Below are 20,886 nucleotides of genomic sequence, written 5' to 3'. Positions count from 1 at the left end.
GCGAGGAAGGCTGAGGTAAAAATCACCACCTACAGCACCCAGTTTTCCCGACAGTCTTCCCCAGACGTCACGCACACGCTGGGTCTCTGGGCGGCCCTCGTGCAACTGCCCGCCTCTTCTAGGGGGACTACAAGTCCCGGCTTGCCCGGAGTCGCGGCGTCGCCGGGCACTCGCGCCAGACGGACGGCGCTGGGTCAGCTCCCCCGCGCGCCTGCGCCCTGGAGGACTCTGCGCAGGCGCATTTCAACGCTTGGGAGCGGAGGGCGGAGTGTCTCTCCCTTTCGCTGATGCAAGAGCCTAGTGCGGTGGTGGGAGAGGTGTAGGTGAGGTTTGTTCCGCCGCTGAGGCCCGGGGCCGACCTGTCTGACTTCCTGTCCGTGCCGAGCCTACTGGAGCTGCAGTCATGTCCGGAGACGAGGTGAGGGCCTAAGTCTGGCGCTAGGGCTGGGGACTGAGGCGGGTAGCCGAACCCATCCCAATGTGGGAGACCCGGTCTGCGGCCTAGCGGCCGGCCGCCATGTGGGGCCCCCGGGCCTAGGTGTCCCGGAGCCGTAGAGCCAGCGAGGACTCCGGAGCGGCGGGCTTGGCAGCGCCCGGCTCTCCTCGGGGTAGCGGCGCTGAAGCCGGCATTTCCGGAATGGGAAGCACGTTGAGTCGTCCTCGCAGAATTGGGCTTGAATGCCGGTAGTGCCCCGAGTGAACAAGATTGGGACTGGACACCTCCGTATTCCTTTGGATCTGACACTGCAGCTCCATCATTCCTCGCTGGGCGCCGGTGGTGCCCAGAGGAGCCTCCCTGAGCTCCGGTGGAGAGCTCTCGTTAAAAACTTTCGCAGGCTGTCTTGTGCTGGCTGGTATCAGTCCTTGTTCTCCTCTCCAGCACTATTTCCTAAAAAGACCAGAGAGTGGGGTAGATAGGACGTGGGGACAAGATGCTTCAGCCTCAAAAAGTGATTAGCTTCGGAAAGTTTTAGGGCAGAGTCCCTGTTTCCTTCACAGAGTTCACAGCGATGGGAGCGGGAAGTCCCGGTTGCGAAGCTGCCTGGATCTTTTGCTACTGCTGTCGTCCCTGTACCTCAGCAAATTTATTCAAATCCCCTTTGGCTAGCTTAACGCCGGTACATGTAAAATTAGAAGACCTAAAGTGAAACTAGGTTCTAAGTGTTGCCAGTATGTACTGATTAATACTGGGGGGTGAACTACCACTTCCCGGCCAGCTCTCCCCACCAAAAAAAAAAGGCTCTTGAATTTATAATTCTCTTCTGTAAACACTTGAGTGCTTGACCTATAGGGCCTTGGAGAGAAGGAAGAGGAAAAATTCCAGGCTTTCTCGAGCATTGTCTTCTGAGGTAGTCCCTGAGCGATCCTTAGACTTGACTTTTGGAAAGGCCTGATCACAGTTAAGAAGGCAAGTAGGTGTGCTCGCAGAAAGTAGAGTGTTCCCCAATTTGGTTAGAGTTAATTCCCTGAAATGTCGTTAGTGACAAGTTCATGAAGGGATTTGAAGAGCAGATTAAGGAATTTGGATTTATTCTGGAGTGGACACCCACTTGATTTCTACAGCCCTGTAAGATACGTATTATTGTTAGGCCCGATGTATGGAAGAGAAAACAGGTTTAGAGTGTTGTGTCATGTCCATGATCAAACAGTAAGTGGCTGAGTCAGTGGTAGAATTCCAGATCTATGTAACAGTTCCTCTATCTAGGTGACTAGAAGGCTCTTTAGTAGAAATTGAGTCTAAAGGAAGTAGGTAGTTCTTGCTTGGAAAGTCATGGTAGACATTGCTCTGGACTACTGTTCTTCAAAGGTTCCGAGAGGCAGTATTTCACACTTGTTTTGTTTTTACCCATTTTCCAAGCTTTTCATAACAAATAAAGCACTAATGTAGTGCAAAGTACTGTAGTGTGCTGCTGTTTGTATGGTTTCTCTGGTAAAGTGCTCACAACTGTTTAGGGGAGGTAAGAGATCAGCTAGTTTCTTCAGGAGGTAGAAAGAACCACCAACATAGATTTGTGCGGCTGGAGGATTCAGCTTTAACAGTGCGATCAGGTTTTGAGGGAACTGGAATATGGCAGAACCAGCATTCCAGTAGAAAACTTTTGGAAGCCAATAAAGTATTAAGCAGCCTGGCACTTTTAGATCCAACTTTGTTTTCTAGACAGGAAGCTAGGCCCTGTGGAAGTTAACTTGCCCAAGACCACACAGCAAATTAGTGGGATTAGAACCAGTCTTTGGTTTCCACCCTGGAAAGTGTGTGAAGATTAGAACCAGTCTTTGGTTTCCACCCTGGAGGTGTGTGAAGGTTCTGGTTCCTCCAGTACTGTTGACTAAATAAGTATTCTTAGGATAATCCTTAATTTCTGACAACTTTACAGATAAGTGAAGATCTGTATATGGAAATAATTAAACTGTACATACTTCTTTTTAAACTTTGCAATAAGCCACAACTCACCAAAACATAACCTCTTTTAATGCATTAGAACCAAGACCTTTAAAAAAGCAACATTCTAGAAATATGGGTGCTACCTACTAAGGAAAAATCCCCTATCTAAAGGCATTCATCATTTTTCAGACCAATTTTTAAAGTGTTCATAGTTAAGATTATTGCTTACTAGACCCTATTCATTAGGTGTAAGAACATTGGGCTTCCACACAATACTATAAGGTGGTTTAAAAAAGAAGCTTTAAGCTAAAAAAGTTTCTGATTACAAATGGAATGTGGGGTTTACTAAGTTTATAAAACACAAAAGAATACAAAGAGAAATAAAAATCTCCCAGAATCCTGTCACCCAGAGATGTCACACTTGGCACTTGTTCTGTTCACCTTGCTTCTCCAGGTTCTTTTGTAACTCACACTTCCCTTCCTGGTGTGGTATGTTTGTCCATAAAGTTAACATCTTGGGAAAGGTATGATGTTTGGGAGTAGGTTTCCAATTTGATGAAGCATGTTAGGCTGTTCTTAGGGTAATTTTTGCTGATATTCCTTTTTCTCATCTCCAGCCCAGCTCTGAGTGGAAAGTTAGAAATGGAAAACTTTGAAGGCTTTGTTGTAGGCTTATAAAAAAAAAAATTCAAGAGAGTCTGTGGTTTTTCCATAAGTGCACTGTCAGCAACTATTTGCTTTTCAAATTCATGTTAGTCTCATAAACAAAACATTTGGAATGTGAACATTTGTTGTCATTTGAAAGGCTTAAACCATGTTTTTAGTCAAGATTGAACATGGTCTTACCATTTGGTAGAGGTATGTTTTGAGCACTGCTTTGGAATCCCTGGTTTCCTTATTTTTAACTCTGTGAGCAGTGGTGTGAATAAAATGAGGTGATGAGCATATGTCTTAAGTACCCAGAGACAGTAATTAAGAAAGATATTAATAATTTCATTGTATAATTCTTGCATGTTTCATACCCTTTACAAGGCTACAACCAAACTATTAACCCGAAGGCCTAAATACAAATTTTTTTCAGAGGATAAGAAGGCAGTTGTGAAACTACCCTCTTCTGATTTCAGGATCCCTCCCATCTTTGGTCTGTCTTGCTGAGTAATAGTTAAAAGATAATTAATGTTCTAGGGCAGTTGCTCCTTGAAAAAAATGCAATAAATGAATTGTAAACCCTGCCAGACAACCAGACTTACAGTGCCTGGAGTGCTGCCTGTCCTTTGGCCAAATCTACACGTCTCCACAGTGCAGATGAATTGTAGCTACCTCCTTGGAACAGATAGCAACACTCCATGTAGGCTGACTTGCAGCCTAGGAGTTTAGCAGTGGGGAACTTTGCCTCTGGATTCTTCTGTCTTCTTTAAGTTGGCGAAATTAAAAATTCTTCAGACTGATTGCACTTTAGAATTATTCATTTATACAGTTAGATCCTTATTAAGATAGAAGAGGATAACTTTGAAATGAGGCTGTATCAATTTCCAGAATGTCTTGACGATGACTACCCTATAATTAAAATGGTTTGGGGAATTTTTTTTTTAGAATTTCATTTTATGTTTTGGAAATTAGATCACCTTGAGTTGATGAAATTTCAGGATAGGACTGAAGAGATACCATGCTTTATGAACTGTAAAGCATTATATAAATTATGCTAATTGCTAACATTGAGTACTAGTGTGCCAGGCACTGTGTCACTTGTTTTATATTTATTTACTCATTTAATCCTCCCAGTAACCTTTTGGTTTGCAAGCCCGAGCTCAATCCACTGAGCTATACCAGCCAGGGCCCCTCCCAGTAATCTTATTGCAAGGTTTGGTTTTGGTTTTGCCACTGATCTCCACTTTACAGATGAGGCATGGAGAGGGCAGGAACTTGCCTGGGGTAATTCAGGTAAGAACCAGAGTCAGATTTTAATTCAGTCATTTGGGCTCCAGACACCTCACTACACTGTCACAGCAGTTCATTAGGGGAAATGCTGAATTTAAGGATGGTAGAATTTGACAAAAGATTGGTAAGGGGCTTAGAGAAAAAATACTTGGGATTTTAATCCAGTTCTGTTTAACTTCAGAGACCTCACTCTTTCTACTCTACTGGCATATACCCTATAGTTATTTAAACTGTTATGTCTAAAGTAACTATCTGTATTTTTCCTAAGTGATCAGTAAAAACATATGGTCTACAAAAAGTTATAAATTAGTTTTTTACTTATTCTGTAGTGGACATTAGATACAAATAACCTCAGAAAACTTAATGTTCCAGAAACAAAAAGCAGAGTAAAAGGTTGTGTAAAAGTTTCTCTTACTCACATGCAGATTTGCTATATGAAGGGTTTCTAATGGATTTCCTTAAAGTTTTGTGTGAACTCCAGGATAAAATTTTAAAAACACTTAAAAAAATTAGGTCAAGTCTCCTGGCATAGCAACCCCAAGTTGTCAACCTTAAGTGTATAACCTGCTTAGGCACTGATCTTGTCATCCACAAAGTGAGAGGAGTAGCATAGGTTGTTATTAATGTCCCTTCCCTAAATTCCATGATTAATTCATTATAAAGTCTGCACATTTGCTCATGAAACTAAAAGTGAAGTTCCTGTCTTGAGATAATTTAAAAATGGAAAGGCAGACACACATGTTTGAAGAACACCCTCTACCCCGACCCTGTGTCTAACTAATAGTATAAGGAAGGTTGGGTGGACTTTTTTAATCCTAATTTTGGTACTTTAGTGCATTAAATACTGTTAAGAGTGTGTCTTTTGAGGATACAGCATATTTGGAATATAAGCATCATTAAAAACAATCACTTGGTCCCCTTTTTATTATGTTTTAAACAGATGATTTTTGATCCTACTATGAGCAAGAAGAAAAAGAAGAAGAAGAAGCCTTTTATGTTAGATGAGGAAGGGGATGCCCAGACGGAAGAAACCCAGCCCTCAGAAACAAAAGAAGTGGAGCCAGAGCCAACTGAGGACAAAGATGTAGAAGCTGATGAAGAGGACAGTAGGAAAAAAGGTGAGTGGTAAAGGTGAGAGTCACTGTTTTGCTGGAAAACCTGGTTCTTTTCCATTGGAGTTTTGGATTTTGCATTGATCTCTGAGCCTGATGAAGCTGTTCCAGTGAAAGTTGAAGCCATCCAGTCTGTGTGCACTGGACCTTGCCAGATTTCTGATAGACACAGGAAAATTCCCCACCATATCCACAAGTGGCAGAAGTGACAAAACTTGTCATTCCAGGGCTAATTTTCTAGTCTAACTTGTCAGGTCTTTTTTCACATTTTAATAGGGGTTGTGTTTGAGTGTAGGCAGAAAGAAATAGAACCAAGATAGGTAGTTTTGTGTCTTAGTGAGTCTGAAACATATAAAACAAATTAAAATTATTTTTTAAATGTTTCTGTTTAGACCCCATCATTATCCACTCTTGTGCTTTAACATAGATACCATTTGACTATTAGAAGTGAATTATCAGTAAACATAGTGTCTGTTGAATATAAGATACTGTGCAGGGGATAGAGAGAACTGACATTCCTTGAACATCTATTGTGCTAAGCACTGTGTATGTGAGGGGAGACACTCCCCAAACTGGAATTATCTTCTGGAGGGCGGGCCCCTTGTATTACAGGCTTCTCCATTAGGTGAGTGTTCTAGGAATTCACCTGTATCCAGGGTACCAGCTGGCATTGTCGTGAGAGGCTATGTTTGGGTTCAGTGAAATTTTTTTTTAAGACTCTTTCAACACTTTTGCCCCAAAAGTGCACCTGCTCACACCATGCTCAATGATCAGCAGTTTTTGGCCAAAACAGCATGATCCCCTGTGCCTCACCCTCCCTATTCATGGGATCTCAACGTGAGTGATTTTTTTTGGTGGTGTTTCCCTGGATGAAAAAAGTCCTCAAGGGGAAATGTTTTGCTGGTATGGAAGAGGTAAAATAAAAAATGGTAGAAGCACTCAAAGGCACCAAAATACATGAGTTCAAAAACTTTTTTGAGCAGGGGAGAAAAACATCTCGATAGGTGTATTGCATCAAATGGAGAGTAGTTGGAAGGTGACTAAAGTTTAAACATGTAAAAATAAAATACACAATTTATTATAAATAAATTCCATTTTGGGGGGTTTCCCCCTTATATGTTTAAAATAAACTTAGAAAGTAAGTCATTCTTGTAGTAAAACAAAATGAATTCTAAAATAACCCCTTGAAGAAAAACTTTGTAACCAAGGGATCCTGAAATATTCCTAGAGTACAACAGGGCAGAACAAATGGAAAACATTTTGAATGGAACCTATTATTACTTACTAATGATAGATAAAATTTTATTCATATTGCAGCCTCATTTAAAGAATAGGAAATACTTTATAAGGCCTTTTGTTGATTGATTGATTGATTGATACAATGGCATGTAGAGTTAGGCACTAGGATTTAGGTGAACAAGGCATTAATTAGCCCCTTAGTATTTAGTAGGGAGATAGAGAAACAAGCTGTTAAATACCTCTGTTGGGGTGAAAGAAGGTACTGTCGAAGCATCTGGGGGGCACCCAATTGAGAAAAAGGCAATATAGGTAGGTTTAGAGAGAAGGCCTCTTGGTGGAAGTAACTTCTATCCAAGATTAATGGTAAGAGCTACCTACCTGGGAGGTTTCATGCAAAGGGTTAGAGGTGAGAGATCATGAACACTATACTAAAGTGGAAGTAGTTCTTTTGGGCTGGGACCAGGGATTGAGGTAGGGGAGATGAGATGGTAAACAGACCTGGAGAGAGAAAGCTGGAGAGCCTTGGAGACTGTGTTAAAACTCTTACTTTGTCTTGGAAACAATGAGGCGTATGATGAGATTCATAAATACTCTCAACATGGTTCCCTAACCAGGTTTTTCCTACAAAGTTTTGAGTTTCTCAGAACGATAACCTTTGTGCCTGAGGAGGAATCCAGGGTACTAATTAATACTTAATTTCTTTATTCTGTTGACTTGATTCATTAATAGACGAAGTGTTGGTTTAACTCATAATTGAATGCTTTGCTTTCTATTTGTTAATAATTGATCATTTTAATTACCTGTCTTTTTAGATGCTTCTGATGATCTAGATGACTTGAACTTCTTTAATCAAAAGAAAAAGAAGAAAAAAACAAAAAAGATTTTTGATATTGATGAGGCTGAAGAAGGTGTAAAGGTAGTATTGCTTTCTTATTGAAGGTAAAATTTGACCTCTTGAAAGGTTGCTAAATGGCTGATATTTCTCCCTCTTTGTCTCATCTCTTGCTAGCATTGCTTTTGCTAAGCACTTAATCATCACCATGAGGGTCATTATGTCTGACTAAGGTATTCTAAAGGGATTATGATTCAAAGACGTCAATTTGGGTTTTATATATTGTATTGTGTGCCTGTAAAATGATTACAAAATGCTCTTTGTCTTTAACTACACTGAGATTGGCTGAGGGAGAGATATTTCAATAAGTGAGAAATCCTGTGAAGCAAATATTCTCATGGTTTCCTTTGTTAAACTTTGGTGGTATGTTGGAGAGTCACAAATTTATGTGTACCTCTGAGCAGCCAAATGAATCTCTGCCTGTGGAGATTGGTGGCTGATGATCTTATGGCCTGTAGGAGAATCAGAGCACTTAGGCTGTTTTTATGGAATTCTCTGATCTTATAGTTGTCTTATTATCAGATCAATTTCTAATACAAATATTTCATAATTCTTTTGAATGAATAGAAGATGGGTGAGTAAGTAGGTGAATAGGATGGATGGAGGGGTTAGCTGAAGGTCTCTTCTTCCCTTATTTAGAGCTACCATTTTAAAGACCCTGTCTGGGAACCTTGAGCAGATCTCATACATCTGTTTATAAAACCCAGGATAGTTGTGATTTTATGTATACACAGAGAAAGAGCAGGAGTTGAGAACACACATACACATACACTAAGGGTCCTGTTTTGTGTCCTCTACTCAAATTTTTCTTTGGCTTATTTGCTCAAATTTAAGGTATATCCCATATGTAGCAGGGAATGTATATAGTAATTCATTGAATTTTGGAAATTGGTAATTTTGATGACTTGGTTAATTCAGCAGATATGTATTGGTGAGTACAGTGAGTCATCAGGCATTGTGTGCTAATTGCTAAGGTACTGAAATGAATTAAGATATTTTTCCTGTTTTCTGGGATAATTTGGAGTCCTTTAGAACAAGATTATTTTACCTGGATTTATACTACTCTCTCCCTGTCTAGGGATTGTCTTCCTACTATTTCAGGGAAATTGAGGAAAAGAGAAATGCTCAAATTATATTGAACAAGCAAAGTTTAAATATCCTGAGTAACAAAATGACACATGGAGATGAACCACAGAAAATCATGGTTCACAAAGTTGTTTTCGTTGATTCCTATAGTAGCTTTTGTTCTCAAGAGTCACTTTCATAAGCTCTACTCTTATTAAGTGCTTGGATACTATTTTCTCTGCTACTGAATATAACATCTCTGTTATAACATCTTATAAGATGTTATAAATATCTTTTAAAAAATTTTTTTAAATTTATCTTTAGAGGGGAAGGGAAGGAGAGAGGGAGAGAAATATCAATGCATGGTTGCCTCTCTTGAGTCCCCTGCTGGGAACTGGCCTGCAACCCAAGCATGTGCCCTGACTGGGAATCGAACAGCGATCATGTGGTTCGCAGGCTCTCGCTCAGTCCACTGAGCTATGCCTGCCAGGGCAGATGTTATAAATATCTTTATCAGGCAGTGTATTGATGTTAATTGTTAAGATTGTTGGTTACTCTCACATAAAAATTTTCAGACCATCGTGGGGCTTTTGAAAAATCTTGAAAAAACACTGCTATTTGCTGTCTTTCACCAGGACTTAGCCTGAGTTTGGAAGTAGATCTTACTGGGGTGAAATAATTGTAGAGGACTAGAAAGCTGGCTGGTGTGTGCTACTTTATATTTGGCATATCTGAGTTTCTCATTTACTGACTGTAATTTTAATAGACTAGATCACTAACTGGTTTCTTGTTTATATGTTACCCAGCTAATACACATGGGCTGTTTGGTCTTTGATGGCTGAATGTGGCACTAAGACTACGCAGCTGGATATGGAATCTCAAAGCTGAGCTTCATTTACTCCCAGCCGCTTAAACTTTTCTGCAGATAGATTTCTGAAATTACTATAGCCATTGCAGACTAGTTCAGTGTGTAGGTACACACAAGTAGATATTGATAGATAATGTGGACAGGACATTTCAGGGTAGGGAGCTGGATAAGTTGGTGAAAGGAGAGACTGATTAGGATATTGGAGACTGATACTGACCCTTTCTGCTCTTCTTGGGTGTTTATGACTCATTTCTGGGCTGTGATATGCTGTATTTACATCTATGACTATAGCAATTAATCTTGGGATAAACCTTTACCTTGTCTCCATCCATCCGTCATATGATCCTAATTCTCCATGGGTTCTGCCTTTTCCCTTTCATTATGCTATCTATTGAAATGATGCCCACAGACCTCTTTGCAGTCTGGTTGTAAGGCTGACTATGGTATAATAAAAAAAAATATTTAGTCTTTGTGGTTCCTGGCACATATCTCCTAAAACCCTTGGAATCTTTGGAATGATGAATGTATCTTTTGAGATGAATGGTGGCTGGGAGCTCCTGAATAGCTTCAGGATAGATCATCAGAAAGATTAAGCCGGGATTAGATGATTGGAAGTTTGTATATACCAGGCCACCCTCACCTCCTAACCCCCTGCAGAAAGGGGTTGGAGATAGAGTTCAATCACCAGTGGTCAATGATTTAATTAGTCATTCCTGCATGATAAGGCCTTCATAAAAACTCCTAAAATGATGGGGTTTAGAGAACTTAGGGGTTGGCAAGCACATCAGGGTGTTGGGAGAGTGGCGTACCTGGACAGGCCATGGCAGTTCTGCACCAGCTCTTTCCCTGTTTGTCTCTCCCATTTGGCTGTTCTTGTATTGCATTCTTTATAACAAACTTCCTGAGTTCTTAGTCATTCTACCAAATTACGAACCTTTGCAGGGAAGGGTTTGTGGGAATCTCTAAATCTGTAGCCAAGTCAGAAATATGTATGGGTAATCTGGGGACCCGATGCTTGTGACTGGTCTCTGAAGTGAGGACGGTATTGTGGGACTGAGCCCTTAAACCTGTGGAGTCTATCACTAACTACAGATAGTTTCAGAATTCAAATGAATTACAGGTCACCTAGTTAGTGTCAGAGTTGAAGAATTGGTGTAGGGAAACACCATGTATTGGGTGTCTGGAGGAGAAAGCCCTCTCACTGATTGCATCAGAATACTTAGGAACTTCTGTAAGATACTTCTTGACCCATTTCTGCTAAAGATTGTCAGTCAAAAGATTTAAGAATCTTTTTAAGTTTCCCAGGTGATTCTGACAGTGGCCTGGTTTGGAAATAATGGACAATAATTTTCAGATCCCAAGGCTGGTGAATAAAAGAAAGGAAAAGACCCCACAAAACTGTTTTGAATTTCCAGTGTAAATGACAGGCTCACTAAGCCATTTTGGCTCACCCGTGAGAGACATTTCTTATGTGTTACTTAAGTTTTGAATATTAATTTTTTTCCTCTAAAAGGATGTCAGCCCATGTTTTGTTTTTTGTTGTTGTTATCGTTTTAAGTCCTAGTATCAAAACATTGAATCTGTTATCTTAATTTCTTAGGATCTTAAGATTGAAAGTGATGTTCAAGAACCAGCTGAACCAGAGGATGACCTTGACATTATGCTTGGCAATAAAAAGAAGAAAAAGAAGAATGTCAAGTTCCCAGATGAGGATGAAATTCTAGAGAAAGATGAAGGTAATACTGGGGTCTCAGCAACTCATTTCTAGGTACTTAAGCCTTTGACCTAGTCTCTTTGATAGGTGGGCTCCTTCTTTATTTTTTTCAGCCCCTTATTTCCCCCAATTATGGAAGCTAAGAGGAAACAGTGTCTAATTTGATGACATTTAAAGATTTCATGGAGGAAGAATTTGGCAACTGTGATTATATTAAATCATAAGGATTTAGGTGATTGGGTAAATTACTGTAACTGAATTTTAAATGTTTAAAATTAGTTAAAATTTTTTGTTGTTAAAAGAGCTGTTTTATTAGTTTCTAAGTGCCATAGGGTCTTTAAAGAACTTTACTGTAGTCAGCAGATGGTTTTTTATGGATGTGGTTGTTTCTTAATTGCTTCAAAACAGTTGAATGTTTTTTCTCTGATTATCCCAGTGCATAAAATATCTCTGATTATTTTATCTTGTGTTTGTTAAATCAAGAAACAGTTTGGGGTGTGCCTGTGATACCACAAATTCCTAATTAGAGAGGTCTCTATTAAGGGTTGTTTATGGAAGTTGAAAGATCCCTGTCTTTAAGGAGTAAGAGATTATTGGTTAAACTTGATGTCTTTGTGCTTGAGGCTGTTGTTAATGTAGTTCTGGGAGGGAAGACATATCATTGATGCTTTCATTTCTCTAGATCTGCCTCTACCCCTCATTCTTAGTCTTTGTTATCTATAGCTTTAGAAGATGAAGACAGCAAAAAAGATGATGGCATTTCATTCAGTAACCAGACAGGCCCTGCTTGGGCAGGCTCAGAAAGAGACTACACGTATGAGGAGGTAAGACAAATTCTCTATGGAACGGGGCCAAGCTATTCACTAGAACTCAAAGGAAAAGCAAGATAAATGTTCCCTGAACTGGAAGGGCCATTGAACTACAGATTGGTAGTGAAGCAGACTCAGAGGTCACATAGCATGATGCCTTCATAAGGGGCAGCCTTCCCAGAGTGTGACAGTCATTATAGCACTCATAATGTTCCCACCTGAATCCATGAACTTGTAAGGCCATGGAGGTGATGTCCCCTGGAATGGAAGGGGGAGCAGTGGGGAGAGCAAATGTCTGATTTGGGGCCAGGATAGTCCACAGTTTGCTTATTTGGGCTTTCCTGAATCTTACGTTTCCCATAGAAACAGCAGAATTAGTAGGGGCTCATTCATTAAGTTTGAACCAGGAATTACTGAGCATTCATAATGGACCAGACTCTGCCTGAGAATTGAGTCTTGCTCTCAGGGAGCAACCAGAATGTGAAGTGATGTGTGTATATATAGTAGAAAGTAAAGTTTGCTCTGCTTAAAGCTAAAGCAAGATTCAGGTATACTCTGCTATTAGTAAGAATGTACATGAATACCATTTTATCTCTATAGTTGCTGAATCGAGTGTTCAACATCATGAGGGAAAAGAATCCAGATATGGTTGCTGGAGAGAAAAGGAAATTTGTCATGAAACCTCCACAGGTTGTCCGAGTAGGAACCAAGAAAACTTCTTTTGTCAACTTTACAGATATCTGTAAACTGTAAGTTGGTTAATGGAGAATCTCCATTCCAAATGCCAGATTTTCAGTGGAGTTTTTATTAAAGATCCTTATTGAGGACTTTATTGCAGGTAGAAAGAGAATACACAGCTGTCAAAGTTGGGTTGAGGGAGGTCAGAGTTCAAGTGTATCAATTCTTCTACTTACAGGTCTCAGGGTTTGTCTTGTCAGACATCCAGAGGTGAGAGAAGCCAACTCATGCTGGTGCTTGAGAGTGGATCCTAATCAGACAGAATGAAAAGTGAGGAGGCTGAATGTATTCCTCAGACAGGAGCCTGGCCAGCTCAGGGAGGTGGAAAGGCTCAGGAGGTTGAGGGTGAGCCTGCTAATAAGCAAGTGAAGCTCCAGGAAGGCGGCTAAATTTGGTGTGCCTCTTCCTTGGATGGTCATTGCCAGGGTACACAATGGAAGAGATTTCAGCTTTCTTAATTACCACCACATTCCATCACATTTCATGCCTCACTCACCCTCAGGTCACTCACTGTCTGGGCCTGGCTTCTCTTAGCTCCTTAGCTACACCTTTTCTGGCAGGTTTCTTAGGCAACTGACCTTATCTACTGTTTGTTCTTCAATTTCGTAAGCGATACCTGCTATTGCAGATAAAAGGGAAAACTGGTAAAACAAAAACAGAAAAATAATCACCAAAAATTCTGTCATCCCAGAGATAGCCACTTGTTTTCACTGCTTATAGGCGTTACTTAAAAGATTTTAGACTTTTTTTTTGCTGATGACAACAGTATATGCTCATTATAGAAAATACAGACATACTAAAGAAAATTTAAAATCATCTATAACTCTACCATCAAGAGGGAGGTAATCAGCTTTGGCCTGTTTGGCTCAGTTGGTTGGGTGTTGTCCTACAAACCAAAAGATTGTCGATTCAATTCCTGGTGGTCAGGACCCATGCCTGGGTTGCAGGTGTGGTCCCCATTTGGGGCCTGTGCCAGAGGCACACCTCTGATGAGTGTGTGTCTCTCACATTGATGTTCCCCCCCACCTTTTTTTCTCCCTCCCTTCCCCTTTTTCTAGAATCAATAAAAGAAAAAAATTTTTAAAGGAAGATAAGTAATCACAATTTAACATTTTTATGTTTAGCTAGTTTTATGCATGTATTTAAAAACAAATGGTATACTGGTTTTAAAACTTTATCTCTTGCCCTGGCTGGTGTGGCTCAGTGGATTGAGCACGGGCCTGTGAAGCACATGCCTGGGTTGCAGGCCAGGTCCCCAGTGGGGGACACACGAGAGGCAACCACGCACTGATGTTTCTCTCCCACTCTTTCTCCTTCCCTTCCCCTCTCTCTAAAAAATAAAGAAATAAAATATTTTAAAAAAAACTTTATCTCTTAGTAGATCATGAAACTTTTACTTATGTCATTGGTCTTCATAAAAATCCTTAGTAGCTACACAACGTATCCTAACAGTTTTTTAGTTACACCTGGCTGCTCCCAGGTTTTCTTTGTTATACATGTTGTATCTTGCCACTGACTCACAATAGAACTTAAGAGCAAAAAGTCCCCAAATAGAATTATTGAGTCAAAAGGAATGGATATTTTTGTGGCAGATATTGGCAGATTGTTTTCTAACAAGCTTGTACCAATTTATACTCCCACTACCAATGCAAGAGCTTACCTGGTTCATTATATTTTCACCAACCCGCACTCATTTCGGGAGAAAATAACTGTCTTTAAAGTTGTTAATACCTGGTTATTGGAACAAGTTCAAACAGTGAGTGCCACGTGAGTACAGTTAAAAAGTGAAAATATTAAATGGTATTGCTCTGCATTTGATTTTTTTCATCTTGTATAGGTTTTTAAAAATTATTTTGGGGGCGTATGTTGGGACCTGTCATGTTCCAAAATCAGGGTAGAAAGGATGTACCGTAATTTATTTAACCACTCCCCTGTTGGTGGATATTTAAGCCATGAAAAATGCTTCTCTATATATTGTTCCATTTTTTAACAATAAAAGTTTTCCGCCCTGGCTGGTGTAGCTCAGTGCGGGCCTGCAAACCATATGATCGCAGTTTGATTCCCATTCAGGGCACACGTCTGGGTTGCAGGCCAGTTCCCAGCAGGGGACTCATGAAAGACAACCATACATTGATATTTCTCTCCCTCTCTCCATCCCTTCCCCTCTAAAGATAAATAGATAAAATCTTTAAAAAAAAAATAAAAGTTTTCCAACAGGAAATATATAGGGATTAGCATAACAAACACCCAGGGTCTCCTATTGCGTAATTTGGTGTATTTGACCCTTTGACACATTTGTTTCCGATATTTTTATTTCCTTACCAACAGGGTTTTACAGCTACAATTAAAGCCATCTTTGTAACTCTTTTATCTTCCTTCCCAGAAAAAGATGTTGTCCTCTAAAGTTGGTGTTTACCTTTCTTGTCCATGTTTCTAGACATATGTGTGTGTACAGTATTTGTAAGTAACATGAAACGTTGTTTTATGGGTTTCAAAATGTATCCTGTATCTTTATTTCAGAGTTTGATTAACTTGTGCACTAAAGTGCACCCAATAGGCAAGTAATCAAAAATTAAAACAGTGAACAGGTTGGTTTTTTAGAAGTTTGGTTAGATTTCCATAGGGGATAGTTATATATTCCACTTTCTTTTTAGATTACATCGTCAGCCCAAACATCTCCTTGCATTTTTATTGGCTGAATTGGGTACAAGGTAAGACACTATATTCACATTTATATATATATGGTAGTTGTGTATAGTACCAGTGGACATTTCATAAGAACTTTTCTTAATTTGAAAAGGGTATGTAACACACTTAGAAAAAACAATTCACTTGATTACCAGGAACTTACTTCTGTGGGAGAGTGTGGCTGCTTGGGAATAGGGAACTGAATTAACATTGGCTTATCTAAACAGGCCCGCTGGCACCAAAATGAGGACCATGGCACTGCCAGGTTTATAGTTTCCTGTCATTAATTGGATTTGGGGGTCTTTATGGAGCAAGTATTAGATTTCAAATGAAGTCATTTTCTTAGGTCAGAATGTATTTTCTAGCCCTGGCTGCTGTGGCTCAGTAGATTGAGCGCCGGCCTGAGAACCAAAGGGTTGCTGATTTGATTCCCAATTAGGCACATGCCTGGGTTGTGGGCCAGGTTCCTAGCTATGGGCACCTGAGAGGCAACCACACATTGATGTCTCTCTCCCTCTCTTTCTCCCCTGCTTCCCGTCTCTCTAGAAATCAGTAAATAAAATCTTTAAAAAATATATTTTCTAAATTGTTAATAGACTATTGATGGAATACAGCTTATAAATTGGTGAGTGGCATAGGAGAAACATTGAAACAGGAGTCCATAATCAATTAATTCCCTGACTTAAGGCTCACCTGTTGAAAGCACTGAGCCAGTCCATTCCCATTCAAGGGTGCCAGGATCCCATGGAGTTTGACTGTAAGTGCTAGGAATCCAACTGTCCCTTTAAAAATGAGTAGATTCAAGGCGTTCTGATGAAAACTAACACATATTGAGTGCCTTGCGTACCATTTCAGTCTTTTCAGTTCTGTGAACTAACATTCTAGATTCTAATATTCCAGTTAGACACTGATATCACCCATCTTAAAGATTTGGAAATCGGTTCAATGACGTTGTAGTTGATCACATAGCTAGTTAACGGCACAGTCAGTATGCAAACTCAGGTCGCCTGTCTTGGGAGCTTGAGCTCTTAAAAGACTTAATCTTGTGCCTTTCTGGCAGTACAGGAAACTAAGGTAGGTGATCTGTTCTCTTCCTCCTCTTGAAACTGTTGGTATTGGCTGCACTTGCTGTGGGGTTAAGGAATAATTTACTTGATTAATGGTAGACATGTAGGTTCTGTTGTAAAATTATTGTAAATTTGTTACATAATCATTGTCTATTTTTAACTTGCATAAATTAATGAAGTAGTAAAAGCTAGCAGTGTTTTTCTGACATTTCAGAATAATTTAGTTTTTGAAGAGGTGGGATAAATATTAAAACAAATTGTGCCCAGTGAACTTAATTAAGGTCAGTGGGTTTAATACAGGGCTGTTGAAAAAATTCAGTTTCTTTTGGCAGTGAATGAAAATAATTTCCTACATCAAGCACTGGAATATCACCATAACCTGGAGATTAAGGGCTAGAGCCCATGGAGGGTAATAATAAACCCTTAATAGTTTAAGGAGAGGTTCTTACAAAAGTCATTTTTATACTGAAATATAGAATAGAAATTTAACACTACCTGGCTGAATTTTACTGTTTCACTTTGATTTGTAATTTAAAAAAAAAAAATGTTTAGCCTAGAGCTTCGATCTCTCAAAGTGCTTGTCATCAGCTTCTTTTCAAAAAGTTTCTCTTTAAGCACCGTGGACAATATGTGTGATCTGTGACTTGGGATTTTAAGTTTTATAGAGATAAATGTTTCACATATTTAAATGAACAGTTCCATTTCACATAATTAATCATTAACCAATTTTAGGACATTTTCATCATCTATATATGACTGAATCAAAATACAGGTGGGCAAAAATAGGTTTACAGTTGTGAGTACACAGAAACAGTTTACTTTCATATTTTTATTAATTATTCTATTTCCCATAAGAACTGTAAAGTAACCCTAATTTGCCCACCCCTGTATTTAGTGCTTAGAATTTTTAAAGATAGGTCCTACTTTGCACATGGTAAGCATTCAGTAAAAATATGTTTTTCCTTGTTGGATAAATGGGCTGTCACACAATGTTAAGGAATTAGACTGAAAATCAGTTACAGATCTCTTTTGCTGCTGATGACTTAATTGATGGAAATTGCATTGTTAGGAAACAGGGATAGGTCATGAGAAACAGGTAGTATAGCATGACTTCTAGAAGTTATCCTATGCCATTGAAGACATTTAAATCCATTAAATGTAAAGGTCCTGGAATTTAATTCCTTACAGGAATAAACAGTAATGAGATATTTTTGCTTTCTTTCATAGTGGTTCTATAGATGGTAATAACCAACTTGTAATCAAAGGAAGATTCCAACAAAAACAAATAGAAAATGTTTTGAGAAGATATATCAGTAAGTGTGTAATTTAAACTCAGTACATCACTCTGAAATGTTCTCAGGCTGTATTGTTTGGGGGAGAACCATTGCTTTGTAATGGAGCTGGAAAGGCTTGCCTTAAAGGATGAGAGAAAATGATAGTTATGGGGGGCAGGGTGGAGCAGGGAGGTGGCTCTTGGTGGCTGATTGGGGGTGCAGCGGGAAAGGTTTGAATTTCCTAAGAAGGCCCACGCTGAGAGCCAAGCTACAGAAATCTGTCTGCATTCAGGCCTGGCAAGCATTCCTGTCTCCTTGGACATTGGGAGGTTTTTTCCAACAGACAGCTTATGTTTTCATACCCTAGAATGGTTTAGCTAAAACTTACCACTAAGTTCAGCTAAGCTTCCCTGGTCTGGGTGCCAGCCTGGGCTTGTCCAGTTCAGTGTGGAAGTGTTTCAGAGGGAAGAAACCTCTGCATCACTGGCTACCAGGTAATTCTGTATGTTGTTTTTCCTGCAGAGGAATATGTCACCTGTCACACGTGCCGATCACCTGACACAATCCTGCAAAAGGACACCCGACTCTATTTCCTACAGTGTGAAACTTGTCATTCTCGATGCTCTGTTGCCAGCATCAAAACCGGCTTCCAGGCTGTCACGGGCAAGCGAGCACAGCTCCGTGCCAAAGCTAACTAATTTGCTAACCACCACTGATTTTACAAAGTGTGTTGTGGAAATTTGGCTGGACAGGTTTACCATCAGAGTGGATATACCATTGTATTAAAAACAAGATAGAAAAGCTGCCAAGCTCTTTGGCGTGTGGCTGGTTGGTCTGAAATCCTTGCAAGATGCCGATGCTCAAGCTGTTGACATACTCATTGCCTACTTTAACAACTGTCAGACACGTGATGGGGTAAGGCGGTGCTTTTTTAAAATCGTTCATAGACTTCTGTAAACTGCAAGATAAATTAAAGTTATTATAACAGTGATTCTTTCAATTTGGTTTGTCCTTCAGTTTTCTTTTCTATAAAAATTGTGTTTAATGAATTCAGCAAAAACAGTTTGTGCTTGGGCTCTGGCGAGGTTTCTATATCCTTGTCCTAAGAAACTGGACACTGGTAGTGGCTTCAACTGGGCAGCCATTTCCTCGGCTTCTCTTGAGATACGTAAAGTAGACACAGCTTCCCATGAGGGTGGTTTGGAGCATAAAATCTAGGAGGACAGCTTATTTTACATAGATTTGAAATTCTTTTATGTGAGGATTGTTGCTACTACCTCACTGCTAAATCCTCTAGTTGTCACCATGAGGGAATACAAGGTGCTAGGTACCCTGCCTCCTCTGAATTTTCTCCTTATTGGCCTCTAAGAGAACCTTAGAAACAGCCTTGAAGTATGTCTCGGTAAGTAAGAGATGTGGCGCGTGCAGTACAGAGAACTCTTCTGGGAGTCTAAACCACGATACTAGAGGAAGTTTTTCTTTTTCTTCCCCAACTTGTGTTCTGGGTTTGAAAAGACCCACCACATATGCTTTTCTATTTTCTGTATTAAAATTTTATCTTTTGAATGTCACCATGGAAAAACCAAGAGGTGATGCTTCCTGTGTGGTGCTTCTGGTGCCTCCAGTTCTGCCTTCTGAGGATTTGGCCAAGAGGGTGTTTCTCCATTGAGCATGGGGGAAAAGATCATCTTACGTGTCTGCTGTGATCTGCCTTGCACGCACTTGCCAAGGATAAGGGCATAATGCTGCTCGTACTTTCTTGTTGCAAGACTAATCTTAAAAGTCTCAGGAGCAGCCAGTTACTAAGCCCTGAATGTCTTGACCATGTTGTTTTTAATCACTGTGACCCTTAATTTTAAAGTACAAGCCAAGTGTTGTAAAACACTTTGGCCGTAAAGTGGTGGAGGGAGCAGAGCATTCCTTCAAACTGGCTGCCACCACTGCCCTGAACTCAACTGCTGTTTATAATGCCATCTTCCTTTTGTATCAACACCCACACAATTCCCAATGTTGGATGTTACTGCGTGAATAAAGCAAGAATCAGTGCCTCTTGTGTAATTAGTGCTCCGTTGCTTTTGTGTGTATGTATGTGTTTTCATTTAGGGGAAGACATGGGACTTTACAGTTTGGTGACAGTTTGGCAGTTATGTTGGCAATTTCAACCCATCTTTAACTTCATCCTCAAAACAGATTCTTCAAATTCATCCTGACTCTTTAAGATAGTCCAGGTGACATATTAATTAAATTGAATGACTCTTAAACCCATTCAAAATGGTGGGTTGCCCTGGGGCATTACCCATTCACAGTAGATCAGTTCTCTCTTCTGCCTACTACCACACAGCAACCACAGCTCAGTTTGAGGGGATCTTCTGTACAGTGACAAAGTAAAGGCATTTGAGGGTTTCTGATCATGTGGTTGTGAGAAGAACTAAGCCACCATTTCCAAAGTGTCAGGAAATAGTGCCAAGGAGTATTCCTAATTATGTGAAGGGAAACAAAAAGAAGGGGGTCCATGGTAAAGTTTGATATTAGATGAACAAGTTCAATGACTGCCAAAGTTTTAGAATGCTGATGTGCATTTTCATGAGCACATAAACATGACTATCTCTAGTCTTTGGAAAATACTGACTCCATATCCAACCCCATTTACAGAAAAGCTTAAGCTTATCCTAAGATATATTCTGGCTCACATACTTCAGAGGTCTCTGTGTCCACTGTAAAATATTGTGCCACCTACTTACAACATCAGCACTGGAGGCAGAGTTTTGTTCCCAATGCCGAGAACAAGTGGTGCCTAGCAAGTTGTAGGTGTTCCAATGTTTGAATGAGGTTCTTTAAAAACATAGAATATGTAGACTTTTGTAGCCCCCACTGCCCCCAAATAATTTTTTAAATGTTTGTATTCACTGATTTTAGAGGAATGAATAAGAATACTGATTTGTTCTACTTTTTAATGCATTCATTGGTTGCTTCTTGAATGCGCCCTAACCTGAGATTGAACCTGCAACCTTAGTGTATTGGGACAACACTCTAACCCACGGAGCTACCTGGCTGGCACAGCCCCCCAACATTTTGTAGGATGTGTTGTCCAGAAAAAAT

At 39.9% G+C, this 20,886-nt stretch overlaps 1 protein-coding gene across 1 annotated transcript; it reads left to right on the top strand.

The window, feature by feature from the left end:
- Positions 1-246: 246 nt before the first annotated feature.
- On the top strand, positions 247-19,845 carry EIF2S2 (eukaryotic translation initiation factor 2 subunit beta). Its single transcript, XM_037043894.1, has 9 exons — positions 247-418; positions 5,262-5,439; positions 7,485-7,588; positions 11,098-11,233; positions 11,935-12,035; positions 12,621-12,769; positions 15,413-15,469; positions 17,741-17,826; positions 18,310-19,845. The coding sequence occupies exons 1-9, from the start codon at positions 404-406 to the stop codon at positions 18,483-18,485; spliced, it is 1,002 nt and encodes a 333-aa protein (XP_036899789.1). The 5' UTR covers positions 247-403; the 3' UTR covers positions 18,486-19,845.
- The last annotated feature ends 1,041 nt before the right edge of the window (positions 19,846-20,886 follow it).

The sequence above is a fragment of the Sturnira hondurensis genome, unplaced genomic scaffold, assembly GCF_014824575.4.
Source record: "Sturnira hondurensis isolate 20B ecotype Veracruz unplaced genomic scaffold, ASM1482457v3 Scaffold0004136, whole genome shotgun sequence".
NCBI classification, from domain to species: domain Eukaryota; kingdom Metazoa; phylum Chordata; class Mammalia; order Chiroptera; family Phyllostomidae; genus Sturnira; species Sturnira hondurensis.
The sequence above is the reverse complement of the archived record's forward strand: the minus strand, read 5'-3'. Positions and strand labels throughout refer to the sequence as shown.

What these genes read in the sequence shown, in the direction of transcription:
- EIF2S2 (XM_037043894.1), top strand. An exon ending in AATTCTAGAGAAAGATGAAG is followed by an intron (nt 11,234 to 11,934) that starts GTAATACTGGGG and finishes TGTTATCTATAG; the next exon opens with CTTTAGAAGATGAAGACAGC. An exon ending in TGTTTTGAGAAGATATATCA is followed by an intron (nt 17,827 to 18,309) that starts GTAAGTGTGTAA and finishes TTTTTCCTGCAG; the next exon opens with AGGAATATGTCACCTGTCAC.